The sequence below is a fragment of the Panthera uncia genome (assembly GCF_023721935.1).
Source record: "Panthera uncia isolate 11264 chromosome A1 unlocalized genomic scaffold, Puncia_PCG_1.0 HiC_scaffold_16, whole genome shotgun sequence".
Classification (NCBI taxonomy): Eukaryota; Metazoa; Chordata; class Mammalia; order Carnivora; family Felidae; genus Panthera; species Panthera uncia.
This window is the reverse complement of record NW_026057576.1, coordinates 23,226,748-23,240,943: the sequence shown is the minus strand read 5'-3', so window position 1 is coordinate 23,240,943 and position 14,196 is coordinate 23,226,748. Positions and strand designations below refer to the sequence as shown.

The 14,196-nt window shown below is 40.7% G+C and overlaps 1 protein-coding gene across 4 annotated transcripts in view; it reads left to right on the top strand.

Moving 5' to 3' along the window:
- Positions 1-14,196, top strand: part of LRCH1 (leucine rich repeats and calponin homology domain containing 1) — a 202,073-nt gene that overhangs the window by 141,216 nt on the left and 46,661 nt on the right. For all 4 annotated transcript variants that reach the window (XM_049646939.1, XM_049646938.1, XM_049646940.1 and 1 more), the window contains exons 5-10: positions 4,204-4,340; positions 5,065-5,192; positions 6,295-6,358; positions 9,810-9,915; positions 11,709-11,836; positions 13,100-13,167. In XM_049646939.1, coding sequence (XP_049502896.1) covers positions 4,204-4,340; positions 5,065-5,192; positions 6,295-6,358; positions 9,810-9,915; positions 11,709-11,836; positions 13,100-13,167 — 631 coding nt within the window. The remainder of the gene's footprint in view (positions 1-4,203; positions 4,341-5,064; positions 5,193-6,294; positions 6,359-9,809; positions 9,916-11,708; positions 11,837-13,099; positions 13,168-14,196) is intronic.

Here is a 14,196-nt window from a genome sequence, read left to right as displayed (position 1 = left end):
AATGTCACTGGCAGTTTTAGTGAATTTCTCACAGGCCAGAAGCAGGGATCTTCCAGAGTGTCAGCACCGAGACTGGTTGCCTGCTCAGACGTCCCTACTCGGGAGCCAGACTCAGGCGAACCCTTCCCTGCGGCTGTGGGCCTGTCCAGGATGTCCCTCTGACATGTTGTCTTTGAGTTCAAATAAAAAGATACAGTTGTTCAGAAATGGTGCACCATTAAGAACTTTGACAAGCAGCTCTGTAGATGGTGGTAGATCTGAATTTCATATTTTGGGCTTCTTGTTCAGACTTGAATCAGAAGGAGTTGAGGAGCAGTGGAAGGAACACTGAATGCTTTCCCAAAAACATGCTCTGGTTTTCAAAGATCGCATTCATTTCCATCAGTTCCATTTAAGGCCCCTGGGCATACCCAGTTTCAAACATATATTTAAAAATACACATCAGGGGCCCCTGGGTGTCTCAATTGGTTAAGCGTCCAACTTCAGCTCAGGTCGTGATTTCATGGTTCGTGGGTTCGAGCCCCGCGTCGAGCTCTGTGCTGACAGCTGGGAGCCTGGAGCCTGCTTAGGAATCTGTGTCTCCCTCTCTCCGTCCCTCCCCCGCTCACGCTCTATCTCTCTCTCTCTCTGTCTCAAAAATAAATAAACATTAAAAAAATCTTTTTTAAATATACCTCAAAGCAAAAGCATATATTTGGAAAGAAAAGCTAAAACACTTGGTTAATCTGACACTATTGCAGCAAGTTGAGAGCTACCTGATTTTTTTCTGCATTTCGATCTTTGGCTTGAAGGCAAACCAGTGAAGCTCATGGAAGGGAAAGAACTTTATAAAATGCACTGTGCTTTTATGGATGGGACATTTGAGTGCCTGCCTGCCACCGTCACCTTGCTTGTGCATTTTTAAAGAAGGAATGTTATGGGGCGCCTGGGTGGCTCAGTCAGTTAAGCATCAGACTTCGGCTCAGGTCATGATGTCATAGTTCGTGAGTTCGAGCCCTGCCTCAGGCTCTGTACTGATAGCTCAGCGTCTGAAGCCTGCTTGGGATTCTGCGTCTCCCTCTCTCTGCCCCTACCCCACTTGTGCGTGTCCGAGTGTACGCGCGCTCTCTCTCTCTCTCTCTCTCTCAAAAAAAAAGTAAATAAAAATTAAAAAAAATTTTAAAGAAACAAAGTTAGAAACCATCTCAGCACAAAGATGTATTACTTCATTATTTGAGATGACTTGGTATAAAAACATTGTTTTTTCATTCTGTCATTGTCCAATGCATTTTGATTGGATGACATTGTTTTTCTTGGTTTGAGCAAGTACCAAGGGGAGAAACTCTTACTAACAACACATTTGTAAGCATTTAACCTTTCATAGCATTAACGGAAACTTTTCTTTACATTTAAGCTCTCATGCTAATCATTGACAAATCATTACAAATCCCCAAACTCTCATTTTCAAAAGAAAAATGTAATGGAGCCATGGAATGGTTGCCTATTGTAGTTTCGAAGCATGTGAAAAGTGTGTCCACACAACTTGTTCTCCCCACTTCCTGTGCTCCTACCTTTTTTTTTTATGTCTTTTTTTTTTTTTAATTTTATTTTCGAGAGCAAGAGACAGAATGTGAGTGGGGGAAGGGCAAAGGGAGGGAGACACAGAATTCGAAGCAGGCTCCAGGCTCTGAGCTGTCAGCACAGAATCTGATGTGGGGCTTGAACCCACAAACCATGAGATCATGACCTGGGCCGAAGTTGGACACTTCACACACTGAGGTTGGACACTTCACACACTGAGCCCCCCAGGTGCCCCCCCCCCCCCCATATGCTCCTACCTTGAAAGCATTCCTTTCCCTGGAAAAGATCAGTTACAAATTTCTATCCTTTTCATAATTATGTTTTCTCAGGTTTAATATTTTAAAATCTACTCAAAGCTAAGGCTTTAGGCTTTAGTTTACTGGAAACTTTTTTTTTTTTAAGTAACTTCCTGAATATCAAATTTCTTTTTTGCTTCACTGGGGAGAACTCCATTAACAAAAGAGCATTGATGGTGCTTGCAGGCAGTGAATTTAAGGACTTTCCATATTTACTTGTTTTTCCTCTTTGAGTACCCCTCCCCATATGCTTTCAATCTGAGGAGGGAAAACTAGTCTGTAGCCTTAATTACCCAATCAATTTTGTGGTGGTTTTACTACAAATACTACAACCAGGAGACCATACTTTGTTTTTTCTAGGACACGAATGGACAGAGGTAAGATTAAAGGAGTCACTCATTGACCTTCTTTGCAACAAAGGGTTCCCTGGGATTTTTTTTTTCTTACCCCCTTTTTCTGCCCTGTTTCTTCTTTTGACCATGTCTGGGCTGGTGTTAGCACTTTCTCCCTGCCATTTTCTTGTTGTGAAACTGCCAGGCTCTCGTTTTCCTAAACTAAGATGGTAATTGTGTCCCAAACTACAATTAAAGGGAATAGTCGTTGTAAAAGCCATTCTTACTTTACCTTATTTATTTAAGTTGCCTCTCCTCCCTCTCCTGCTATGACTTCCAGGATCTTAGCCCTCAGTCTTACTTAAAAGTCTTCATTTCCAGTGGCAAAGAGTTGAAGAAACAGAGTCCAGTTACATTTTGCTACTAATTTGTCAACCTAAGTTTAGTGAGTAAAATTAACTGTCTTAGAGATGGATTGATATCACTACGGGTACAGCAAGGGGATATTCCTTTTGTATATAAATCTCTCTAATTCTTACCCGGGTTTTAGAACTAAACTATGAAGCGAAAGAGATCTTACTTTCCCTTTTCCTTTGACTTTCTTGATTCAATGCTGTTTTCCACGTTCCCCTCCTCCCTTTCTCCTCCACCTTCCCTTGCTCACAGAGCCTTCAAGGCAACCTCCAGGACTAGTAGGGGGTGAGGCAAATCACTTACCCTGCTCTTGAGGGTAGGGGGTGCGGACTGGGTTTGGGCAGCGAATTATTCGGGGCAGTTTGCAAACTACACTTCCTGAGTTTCTCTTGCACGGCCGCCTGTCAGGAGCCGAGCTGGGGACCTGCCACGTGGGGTGCTCTGCTCCCTCTGTTCTAGCACTAGTCCCTCTGTTCTAGTCACTAGCCTCGTGACTCCTTGCGGAGTAATTCACGTTCACTAAGGCATGAAACAAGGAAAGTCCCTTACACGCCCAGATTGCAGTGAATAGGAGAGGAGATAACCGGTTGCTAAGAGCATCTTTGTTTGTGGAGCTTGAAGTGGCATAGCTGAGTAAAGTGAAAACCCTAGGGCTTACTGGGAGGAGAAGAGGAATTGTGTTCAGTGCTCACTGCAGGTCACTTCGTCTAAGGCCCGCTCATCCTCCATTTTGGAACTCCCTGTGTCTTCCAAAGCACCGTATTTCACCCCTTACCAGGTCCCATAACAAACGTGGCGAGGCCCCTGCGGACCGGAACCCGCTGGAGTGTCCCACACAGAGAGACCTTAGTGGTTTGCCCCGTGTCACTCTACTTCTCTGGCGTGGCTCAGCCTCTTTGCTCTGCGGAATATATTTGACTTCGTTCCTTGCAGCTGCCAACTTCGGTTGGAATGCTTGAAATTACTGAGTGTTTACTGTGCCACTGGGTGGGGATTTTAAGCTAAATATAATGTTCTGTCTTGTTTGTAGAGCTACAGAAGACTTTTAAAAAGCAGCAGAATGGAGCCTCATCAAATCAGGATTACAGGGTCCATTGCAAAATTCCGAATTCGATAAAATTTAGATTTTAAAGTGGAAGTAAAAAAACCATGAACGTATTTCTTGTAACTAGTTCTGAGGTTATGCCAGCCCAGATACATTCACTGGATAAGAATATTTTGTAATTAGCACATTGTTCGTATGCTAGCAGCTGAAGTTAAAATATAAACATGACCGATGTGGTGTGGCTTACGTGATCGTTTTGCTGGAAGAGAGGGCTTTCTGAACAATAGATATTGTAAAAGTCAAGTGTGTCCGGCTTCTGTCAGAACTAACAACAATTTAAAATTATTGGGCTCCCAGTGAAAGATTTTCCCTCCCCTTTAGTAAAATATGTGATACACATACTTCATATTCCTGATGCATCACTTGCTTTGATTATGCTAAATAGTTTTCCTTGTAAGCAGAAAACTAAGTTTTGAATGTTAAGCCGTTTAATCTTGTTGCTTTCTGAAATTGTTCTTTTTCTTTCTTTTTTTTTTTTCCCTCCCCTGTTCTTTAGAACTAGTAGAACTTCCCTTGGTAAAGTTTGACTTTTCCTGCAATAAAGTGCTCGTGATTCCCATTTGTTTTAGAGAGATGAAACGGCTGCAGGTATTACTACTTGAGAACAACCCTTTGCAGTCTCCTCCAGCACAGGTGAGGGCCCGCAGCAAAGCTGTTTCAGGGAGAAATGCTGTCAGTGGTGTGGGGAGGGGGGCGCGGGGGCGGCAACTCTGGGCAGAGCCGGACCTCTGATCGTCTGCTGAATTCACACTGTTTTAGACTTGATCACAGTCTCTGAAAGATGAAACCTTGGTTGAATCCGACTACAGTACGTTGTCTTCTGCTACATAGAGTCCGTTTACTAGCATTTAGCTCACTGTTCTGATCGCTGCAGTCCCAGAATTATAGGTGTGATTATGGCAGCATTTATACAGTCGTTGGAAACTCCTCCATGGAGCGTATGGCTGAGACTCAAGGAGGAATACATGCCTTACATTACTGTGAGCTGCGAAATGGAATTCAGACATTTTCAAATATGATTGTCGGTTTTTCAGAGATAAGTTTCGAATTCAGCTGTTAAACCATGTGGGAACAAAGTGCTTCCAGAAGTGGGATGTTAAACCATGTCGGTTACCTGACTTCTGTATTTTTTTACACTATTTAGACTTAAACACACTTCTGTTAGAATGGTTTTCTATTCAAAGTAGAATCTGGAAGAAATGGTTGCCTAAATTCTCGTATGTTTTGGAGAGGCCAAATTGGGTGCGTATTGTTAAAGTGTTATTTTAAATGAAAATACACAGTCAAATGTCTAGGGTTTACATTTTGTTTTGCCGTTAAAAAACGCTAAAAATTTGTGTTACTAATTTCTCCATAGATTTGCACAAAGGGCAAAGTGCACATATTCAAGTATCTGAGCATACAAGCATGTCAGATGAAGACAACCGACTCCCTCTATCTCCACACGATGGAGAGGCCACATTTACACCAGCACGTGGAGGACAGGTGGGTGTGACTGCAATGGCTGAAAGCCCCTGTTTAGGATTTGTTTAGGCCAGAGTGCACCGGTTGGGTGGGTAAGTCCAAAAAATCCCTTGGTCTCTCTTAACCAGCACAGATTTATGGTGTGGGTAACCTTTCGGCATCTTGCAAATCTTACCTTCCCTAATCTAATCAATAATCGGTCTTTCTTGAGGATCGTTTGTGTATGGTATAACGTATATATATATGTATCTTTATACATGCAATCCATAATATAAATATGGGTATTTTTTACTTATCAGTTAAAACACCCATAAAGGCTCAGGTATGCTTTTTTTAATTATTAATTTTTAATATGCCACCAGAACATTGTTAAGAAACACTACAGGTTTTGTGTTGTAATTGTCTTTTTAAAAATGCGGTGTGCATAGTTTTTGCCATTTCCTGTTTGGAACCAATGTGTTGGAATCCTTTCACATGCCCTTGGCCTTTTTTTATGGCATAAATTGGGCCTTGAATTTTCAGAGAACAAAATTCCCACGCTGAACTCATGTATAGAAACACAGGTTGTTTTGAGAGGTCTTCATTGCAGAGACCTTTCCTTAACTTTTTACTAAAAGAGTAAACATGGTGGCTTAAAATCTCAGGCTACCCTAATGATTGCTTTATTTAATGCTTAAAATATGTATTCATTATTTTACTTTTATAAACATCAAATTTATTTAGTCACTGGGTAAAAGGCTTACAGAATTATTGAAAGTAACTGTAGAAAAGTTAAAAGCCTCTTTTAACGTAAAAGGTAAAAGCAATTAGGTAGTTTTTGCTTTTCGTACACTGGCATCACTAAAATGAGAACATTGTTAACTGTTTCAAAGAACAGGCCCCTTGGTTAGAGTATGAATTTATGAAACCCTGAATGCAAAGAGTTTATCTTCTACTCTGCTTAGAGTATCTGATTTTCATGAGGCCCTTGTCTTATTAATATTGGGCTGATTCGTTGCCTTATGGTAGTAATAAAATTTGTATAGCAGAGTCATTACTTGAATATAAATTGATGTATCTTGTTGTGAACTTTGCGATTTCATTTTTTTCTAAATGGATTCCATACTGATGGCATCTATCCCAGCAAGAAGGATTCTGATTCGGGCGTTGGAAGTGATAATGGAGACAAGCGTTTATCTGCCACAGAGGTAAAGTTCGTGATTAGATATTTTTCCTTCTGTGCTTCTAGCTGGATTTGCCTGCATTCCTGAACTCCTCTGTGGTAAAGGGCATTAATGCATCTATGTGAGAAGGTGTGATTATGTTTGTGAAAGCAATTTGAAATCCAAGTGTTATAGAAATATGAGCCACTGTTAGTTTTTTCTGCATCTTTAATATTTTGTAAATGTCTCAAGGGTAGAGTCCCTATCTCCTTCCCCTCCCACCACACTCCTGGCATTATCTAGAATATTCGTTTTTTTCTTAAAGTTGATTTCTTTATATTGAGGGAGGGAGAGAGAACACACATACATGTGTGTGCACATGAGCCAGGGAGGGGCAGACGGCGAGGGAGATCCAGAATCCTATGCAGGCTCTACCCTGTCAGCTGGGAGCCCGACATAGGGCTCAATCCCATGAACCGCAAGATCATGACCTGAGCCGAAATCAAGAGTCAGACACTTAACTGACAGAGCCACCTGGGTGCCCCTAGAATATTCTCGAATGCTTCATAAATATTATGAAATGACTAAGAGTGGTCTGCAAGTACCCATGAGGCATTTTTATAAATATGTTTGTTTCTAATTGACAGAATAATTTGGGAAAAAAATTATTTGCATGGATAGATGTTAAGGAGTCAAATGTGCATTGCATTTTAGCAGTGTACCCACAGGAAGTTCGATTTTGAATAGCCAGAGTTTTTATAGCAATATTTGTTTTCCTGAAAGTCTTAAGGATTGTGTTTTTTTCAGACGGTTGGATAAAAGTTTGGTTACTTGTAAGCCAAGAAGCCACACGAGAGCTTCCTAACGTGGTTATAAATAGCTCAGTTAGCACATTTATCTCATTTATAGTTAGATTCCCCGAAACCTTTCACTAATATACCATTAAGTGGGGTTTCTTGAGCAGGGGAGCTAGAAGGGACAGCTGGTGGAGGGATTGGATGTATCATCAGTCTCCCCTTTTGAGGAAATCTATTGAGATTTTGTGGTTACTGAGTTTTGAAATATAATTCTACTCTTTGAAGATGTAATTAATAGGTCAGTTACCCCATTTAAGGAGTTCTCCTTTGTACTCTGTGTGACTCCAAGAAAGCGCCTTTTGCCTGTTCTCTTCAGGTGTTTGAGGATTAACGTGTAGCTAAGATATTGCATTTTACTTCCTACAACATGCTTTATAAAGCAATGTATTAAAAACTTAGGATACCTTAAAGTCTTTCTAATACGAAACATTTCGAAAGGAGTTTGTAGGGAGAAAAAGAAGGCCAATTTCAATAAAAGAAAATTACTCTCATGAAGCCACATGAATAGTTTACTGTGGTTCCTTGGGGGAGGAAATACTCAACACATTACTTTATAAGTTGTATTTAATTCAACTCCCTTAGCTTTATTAAAACTCATAAGTCCCCTGAAATGTCCCATTGTTTCAGAAATTACTCACCCTCAGCTTATTTTCTATGAAGTTGAAACAGACTCTGCTTTATCCTTTATCTGTTTTTTAAGGATAATTAAGTTCATTAATAAAACATCACACAAAGAACCTCATTATCCTTTTGTTCTCACTTAATATAAGTAGGAGGCTAAAATCATTCAAGGAGGCCAAGGGTTTATTCTGTCCCTTTTAACTAGATGCGTATCTTTGGAATTTTGCTAAGCTTTCAAGAGAGGAGGAGGGTGGAAGGAAGGACCACAGAAAGGATTTTATATTTGACAGTATTGAGTGCATGAATCTTCCCTCGGCCTTTTTATCTGGTCTCACATGGCCGCCTCATTACCTGAGAACACCTCCAAGAAATTTGTAGAAGGAAAAGGATTCTGACTCCTCCTCCAGTGTAGCTTTCTCTTTTCACTTTGTTTGGCAATTATGTTGTCATCTCACCGCTTACTAGGGTTTATCTGGCTCCCCACTTCTGTCTCCCTGTGGCATTTGCAAAGCACATCTCACTCCTTTGGCTGTTGCCATTGTCTGAGTACATTTAGCGTTTGTCTCTAAGAAGTTTAAAACGTGTTTTTCTCAAGATAAACATGCAAAAAAACTGGCGGCTGAATGAATATCTGTTTACTGGATGAAATGCACACTTGTTTTGCACTGGTTTCTAAATGATTTGTGCACGCGTCCAAATGGAAACAAACACTATCCTGAAAGTCACGGCTTCAAAAATTGAGGAACAGCCCACGACTCCCTGAAATGTGTTCTGTGGAGGTTCATGATCCCTGTGATTTGGAAAGCTTTTTACTAAATAGGAACACTAAAATGGAGACATACGAAAGTCACCGAGGCTCTGTATTTCATTTGTGACGGAGTCCTAGATTATCTGAATAAACTTCATCAGCTACTGTGAGAAACTAGCTCCCCAGAGACAACTTATTTTGATTACTGAATTGAAGCCTTACTCTGAAAATTGCACGGAACACATTTCCTTTTAAGTACTACAGCCATTCAACACTTTCATATATTTGATGCAGCCTAAATTCCTATATTCTTCAACCTAAAACAGGGAAATAAACCGAAGCTTAATGTTGCACATAAGATGCACTGTAAATAAATGAGGTATTGTCACAGATATTGTCTGCTTTTTTAAAAAAATGTTTTAATGTTTATTTATTTTTGAGAGAGAGAGAGAGAGAGAGAGAGAGAGAGCATGAGTGGGGGGAGGGGAAGAAAGAGACAGAGACACGGAATCCGAAGCAGGCTCCAGGCTCCGAGCTGTCAGCACAGAGCCCAACATGGGGCTCGAACCCACGAACCTGGAGATTATGACCTGAGCTGAAGCCAGATGCTTAACACACTAAGCCACCCAGGTGCCCCCAGATATTGCCTGCTTTTTGTGACGAGCTGCATGAAACCTTACTGTAGTTTGGGAAATTGGTGTTGTCGTCAGATCTCAGAGTATCATTGCTATTACAACGATTGGTTGTGGCCTTTGGGCCACTGTGATATGGACCATATTTATAACATCACACTATATATATGTACAATTATTCCTTTGTTCTGTCAGGTATTACATAGTCCTTTTTAGTGCCCTGACCATTGCTCTTAGGTTGGAAAATGCCATCAGGTACCTGACAAAATTGTAGCTCAAAACATGTACAGAGAGACACTTGAGTGTTAATTCAGTGAGTTTTGACAAAGCGAACACACCCATATTACCAGCTGCTAGTTCAAGAAACAGAGCTTTACCAGTACCCCAGAAAGCCCACTCATGCGCCCACTCTCCAAGCCAAGAATAGCCATTATCCGGACTTCAAACACCATGGATTAGTTTTGCTGGTTTTTGAACTTACGTAAGTGGAACTGTGCTTTGTATCTGGCATCTTTTACTCAATATTATGTGTTTGAGAATCACAGTTTTGGGTTTTTTTTTTTTATCATATAGCATTCTCTTAATCTACATTGAGAACACTTGTCCCTGGAATAAAGCAGTGCACTATTTCTTTTTAGCCTTCTGATGAAGACACGGTTAGCCTCAACGTGCCAATGTCAAATATCATGGAAGAAGAACAGATCATCAAGGAGGACTCATGCCATCGCCTTAGCCCAGTTAAAGGTCTGACAATGAGTAATGGGGAGAAAGTGCTTGTTTTTAAGTTTCAAATGCTATGTTTGCAATCTATCCCGATAGGGCCATGGTGATAGCTAACGCTTATTGAGCATGTCCTGAGCACCAGGCTCTTTGCTCATCTGTGAAAGTGATCCCATTTAAAGTCCAAAACTCCGAAATTTTAATCATCTCCGTCTTACAGGTGAGGAAACCAAGCCCGGACAGTTTAAGTAACATGCCAGTGATCACACAGCTAGCCAGTAGTAGAGTTGTTCTCGTTTTGAAGATTTATATAACAGTCTTTAAATCCACTCTTGGAAAGAAACTATTGCTATGTAGAGCTATTAGGCAACAACAGCCGTGGTAGCACATGAAATCCCCAAATCTCACTGGCTTAACACAATCCAAATCAAGTCTACACGAGAGTTAGTGATTGGCAGGCAGCTCCCCTCCAAAGACCCACGCTGCTTTCATTCTGAGATTCCACCATCTTTAACACAAGACTTCCAAGGTCCTATTTTAGGGCAGAAGAGGGCCGAACGTGGAGGTTTGCTCACAAGAGGTTTTTAATGGGCTGGGCCTAGGAGTGCCTATCTCTTACAAGCTAGGCTCGGACATATGGCCACTTCTAACCACATGTGAAGGGAGGAAATATAGTTGAGATGTGTGCCTAGGAATCCACTTGACTTTGGACACGATAGTTGACCTTAATTCTCTCACCTATAAGTGAGATGGTTAGATTAAGAAATATCTAATTACCTAATTACGCATGGTCTTCTGTAGCTCTAAAGTTCTGTGGTTCTCTAATAATCATCAAATGATCACTAAGCACTTTATGTCCTGCCTACCTTGAAAATCCTAGCAACGTATTTCAAAAGTTGGTGGAAGCCCTCAGTCGATTACATTAGGGCAGGGTTTTGATTTTTTTTTTTTTTTTTTTTTTTTACTACTCCTATTTGTTCAGTGACTGTTAAAGAAAATCCTAAAATTTAGTGTTTGCTGATTTTTAGCACATGATTTCATGATAAGTGAATAATACAGAACTAGATTAATATGCAGATCATCTCCTTAACAGTTTGAATATGCCCTCATTAGTGATAGGGGAGCTGTGTGAACCAACTAGTGTTTGCTTTCACTTCATACCTTCAGGTTTTTTTAGTTTAGCACATAAGTTTAGCATTTAGGTTTATCTGAGGTTATGATTGGAACCATACAGTCTCCAAGAAATATCACTGTACTTCATGCAAGAATATAACTGCCTTTTTAGTAGATAATCTTTATAACATTATACAGTATAGGAGGTAGTGTTTTAGGCAAACTTATAATAAAAGAATTCTGTAATTTGTTACCAGTGAGTTTTTTCCTCTTTGTTCTAGAAGTGGGTATTTTGCTAGGGGGGAGTCCTTAAAGGTAGCCCTCCATGATTCTTTTTTGTTTCCAGATCGGGGAGAAGAGATCTGTTTGCTGTTCCATTTGCCTCTTTATAGTTTCTTTCCTCTGTTTCTTGAGAAAGTTATAGGAGATCTCATTGCTTTCATAAGGGACTAAGCCACGAAGAGGAGTTGACTTTCCAGTTCATTTTGGGGGGCTTTCCATTTCTTTTACTTCTCTTCCTCCTTTTCTTCCTTTATTCATCTTTTCCTGACACCGTCAGGGAAGAGAGAAGTGGGGTCACTCAAATACGTCTATAAGAGGTAAGAGAGGAGACTGAAATAGTTAGCCGGTTTTGAGGTTCATCTGTGCTTTGCTTGTCTCTTCATGAGACCGTCTTTTTGTCTTTCTCTGTATTTTCCTGATAGGGGACTTTCATCAGGAATTTCAACCAGAGCCTTCCCTTCTGGGGGACAATGACAACTCAGGAGAAGAAAGAGACCAATTTACTGATGGAAGAGATGTTCTCCGTTCAGAATTTATAACGTATATTAAGGCAAGTTGAGGATCAAATAATTTTTTTTAATCTTCTTTTGTTTGGCACCTTAACATTTAAGTTCAAGGTTACCAGTCTGTCACCTTAAATGCCAACGTACTTCCAGTGTCCTCAGATTTTTATAACATGGAACATCTTCTCAAAGTTTGGGGTGTGTATTTTCTGACATTAGGAGCTGGGCCCTGTCAGACATAACCTCTCCGTTTGTCTGTAAATGTGTCTGATTTTCTTTTATATTCAGTAATTGCTTGGCTTTCCACCACTCAGTGCATCAGGATAAGTTTGCAAATGTAACAGAATTGCCATTACCATCTAGTAAAAGTTAACATGGAAAGAGATTCACATTCTTTTCAATGCATTCTAGGTGAATACTTTTCTTAGAAGTATGTCCATTGTAAAAAGAGGAAAGTGGAAATTTTTAAAATCTGGAAATGAATGTCTTCTCTTTCTGGAAAGGTCACTCTGAGGCATTTTCTGTTAATTGTTTTATACTTTTTTCCCAAGAACACACACACACACACACACACACACACACACACCCCTCGTCTCACAAACAGTACAATGCGTATTCTCATGTGACTGACAAACCCAACTAATAATGGAGGAATCTGTCAACAGCAAGAGATGCTAAGAGGGTAGTAAGAAATAGAATTAAGCTTTACATTTGTGACTCTAAGTTAACCGGTATTGTGGTCCTGGGTCAGATCTCTTTAATTTTTAATTGTGGTAAAATATCTATAACATAAAACTTACCATTTTAGCCATTTTTAAGTGTAGAGTTCAGTGGAATGTTCTCATTGTTTTGCAGCCATCACCACCATCCATCCCCAGAACCTTTTTTATCTGGTAAAACTGAGACTTCAAACCCATTAAACTGTAATTTCCCATTCCCTGCCCCCCCACCTCCCTTGGGAGCCACCATTCTGCTTTCTGTCTCTATGGGTGACGACTCTAGCGACCTCATATAAGTGGAATCATACAGTATTTGGCTTCTTGTTACTGACTTATTTCACTGAGCATAATGTCTTGAAGGTTCACCGTGTTGTAGCACGTGTCGGAACTTCCTTTTGAAGGCTCGATGACATTCCATTGTATGTATAGACCATATTTTGTTTATCCGTTTATGTGTAGATGGACACTTGGATTGTTTCCACCTTTTGGCTGTTGTGGCTAGTGGTCCTGTGAACATGGACGAAGGCAGGGTTTGACTGTTGACTGTTGATAGCCAGTGACTCTCAGAATTCCCGTATGTTCTGTCCACAGGATAGGGCTGAGGACTGTGAAGAACTGTTACGGATAGAAGAGGACACGCACTGGCAACCTGAGGGAATGTGAGTATCCAGGGCCTGGTTATGAGCTACCTGTAAAGTTCATGGTTCAAGCAGAAGGCAGCCCTGTCGTGATAGAATTTTGGTCTGCTTTACTATGGATAAGCCTATATTCTCACCCAGTGATATTGATAAGTTTTTCTTATCATTGATAAGTTTTTCCTATCATTCCTATCAATAGGTTTTTCTCTGTCAGATGCTTATTGTCATGGTATTGGGGTGTTACGGTGCAAGGTCACACCTCTTCCTTGGCCTTGAGTTTCATCTGATTGGAGGCTGTGGATAGAATGTGATTCAGGAGATTAGATGAAGTTTCTACACTGGAGATTCTAGCTTACTGCCATTTGTCTGAAGAAACCAACAACTGGACCCAGAGCAATACGTAGTCCCAGTCACTCTTTACCTAGCCTTCAGGTTCAAGAGCTGAGAAAACCGTTTACCTCTCATGTCTTGGTCCTGTGTCTAAAATTGTAATAGCTAACATTTATTAAACACTCCATGCTCGGCAGTATTCTAAGTATTTCATAGGTAGTAACTGATTTCATCTTCACACCAATTCTGTATGGTAAGTTCTATTATTATCCCCCATTTCACATATGACAAAACTGAGGCACAGAGAGATCGATGATCTTGCCCCAGGGTTACAAAGGGCTGGCATTGAACCCAAGGAATCGCACATCACATGGATAGCCCTTTAACTCTATTGCACATAAAGATTTACTTGGCCAGCTTTACAGGGGAGGGCCTGAGTCATCTATCATATGATGAACCATTTCCAGGGGAATTGAATATGGACCATGTGGCATGCAGTAGATTTTTGGTTCCCAGGATTTCATTTTCCATGATCTGGCATGTGGGCCTGGACCTTCCTTCATATCTTGTAGGAGACTCCCCCTTAGTGAGTCTTTATTATGTTAAAAGGTGTTTCCACTTAGGGGAGCCTAGGTGGCTCAGTTGGTTAAGCATCCGATTTCAGCTCAGGTCATGATCTCACAGTTCGTGGGTTCGAGCCCCGCATCAGGCTCTGTGCTG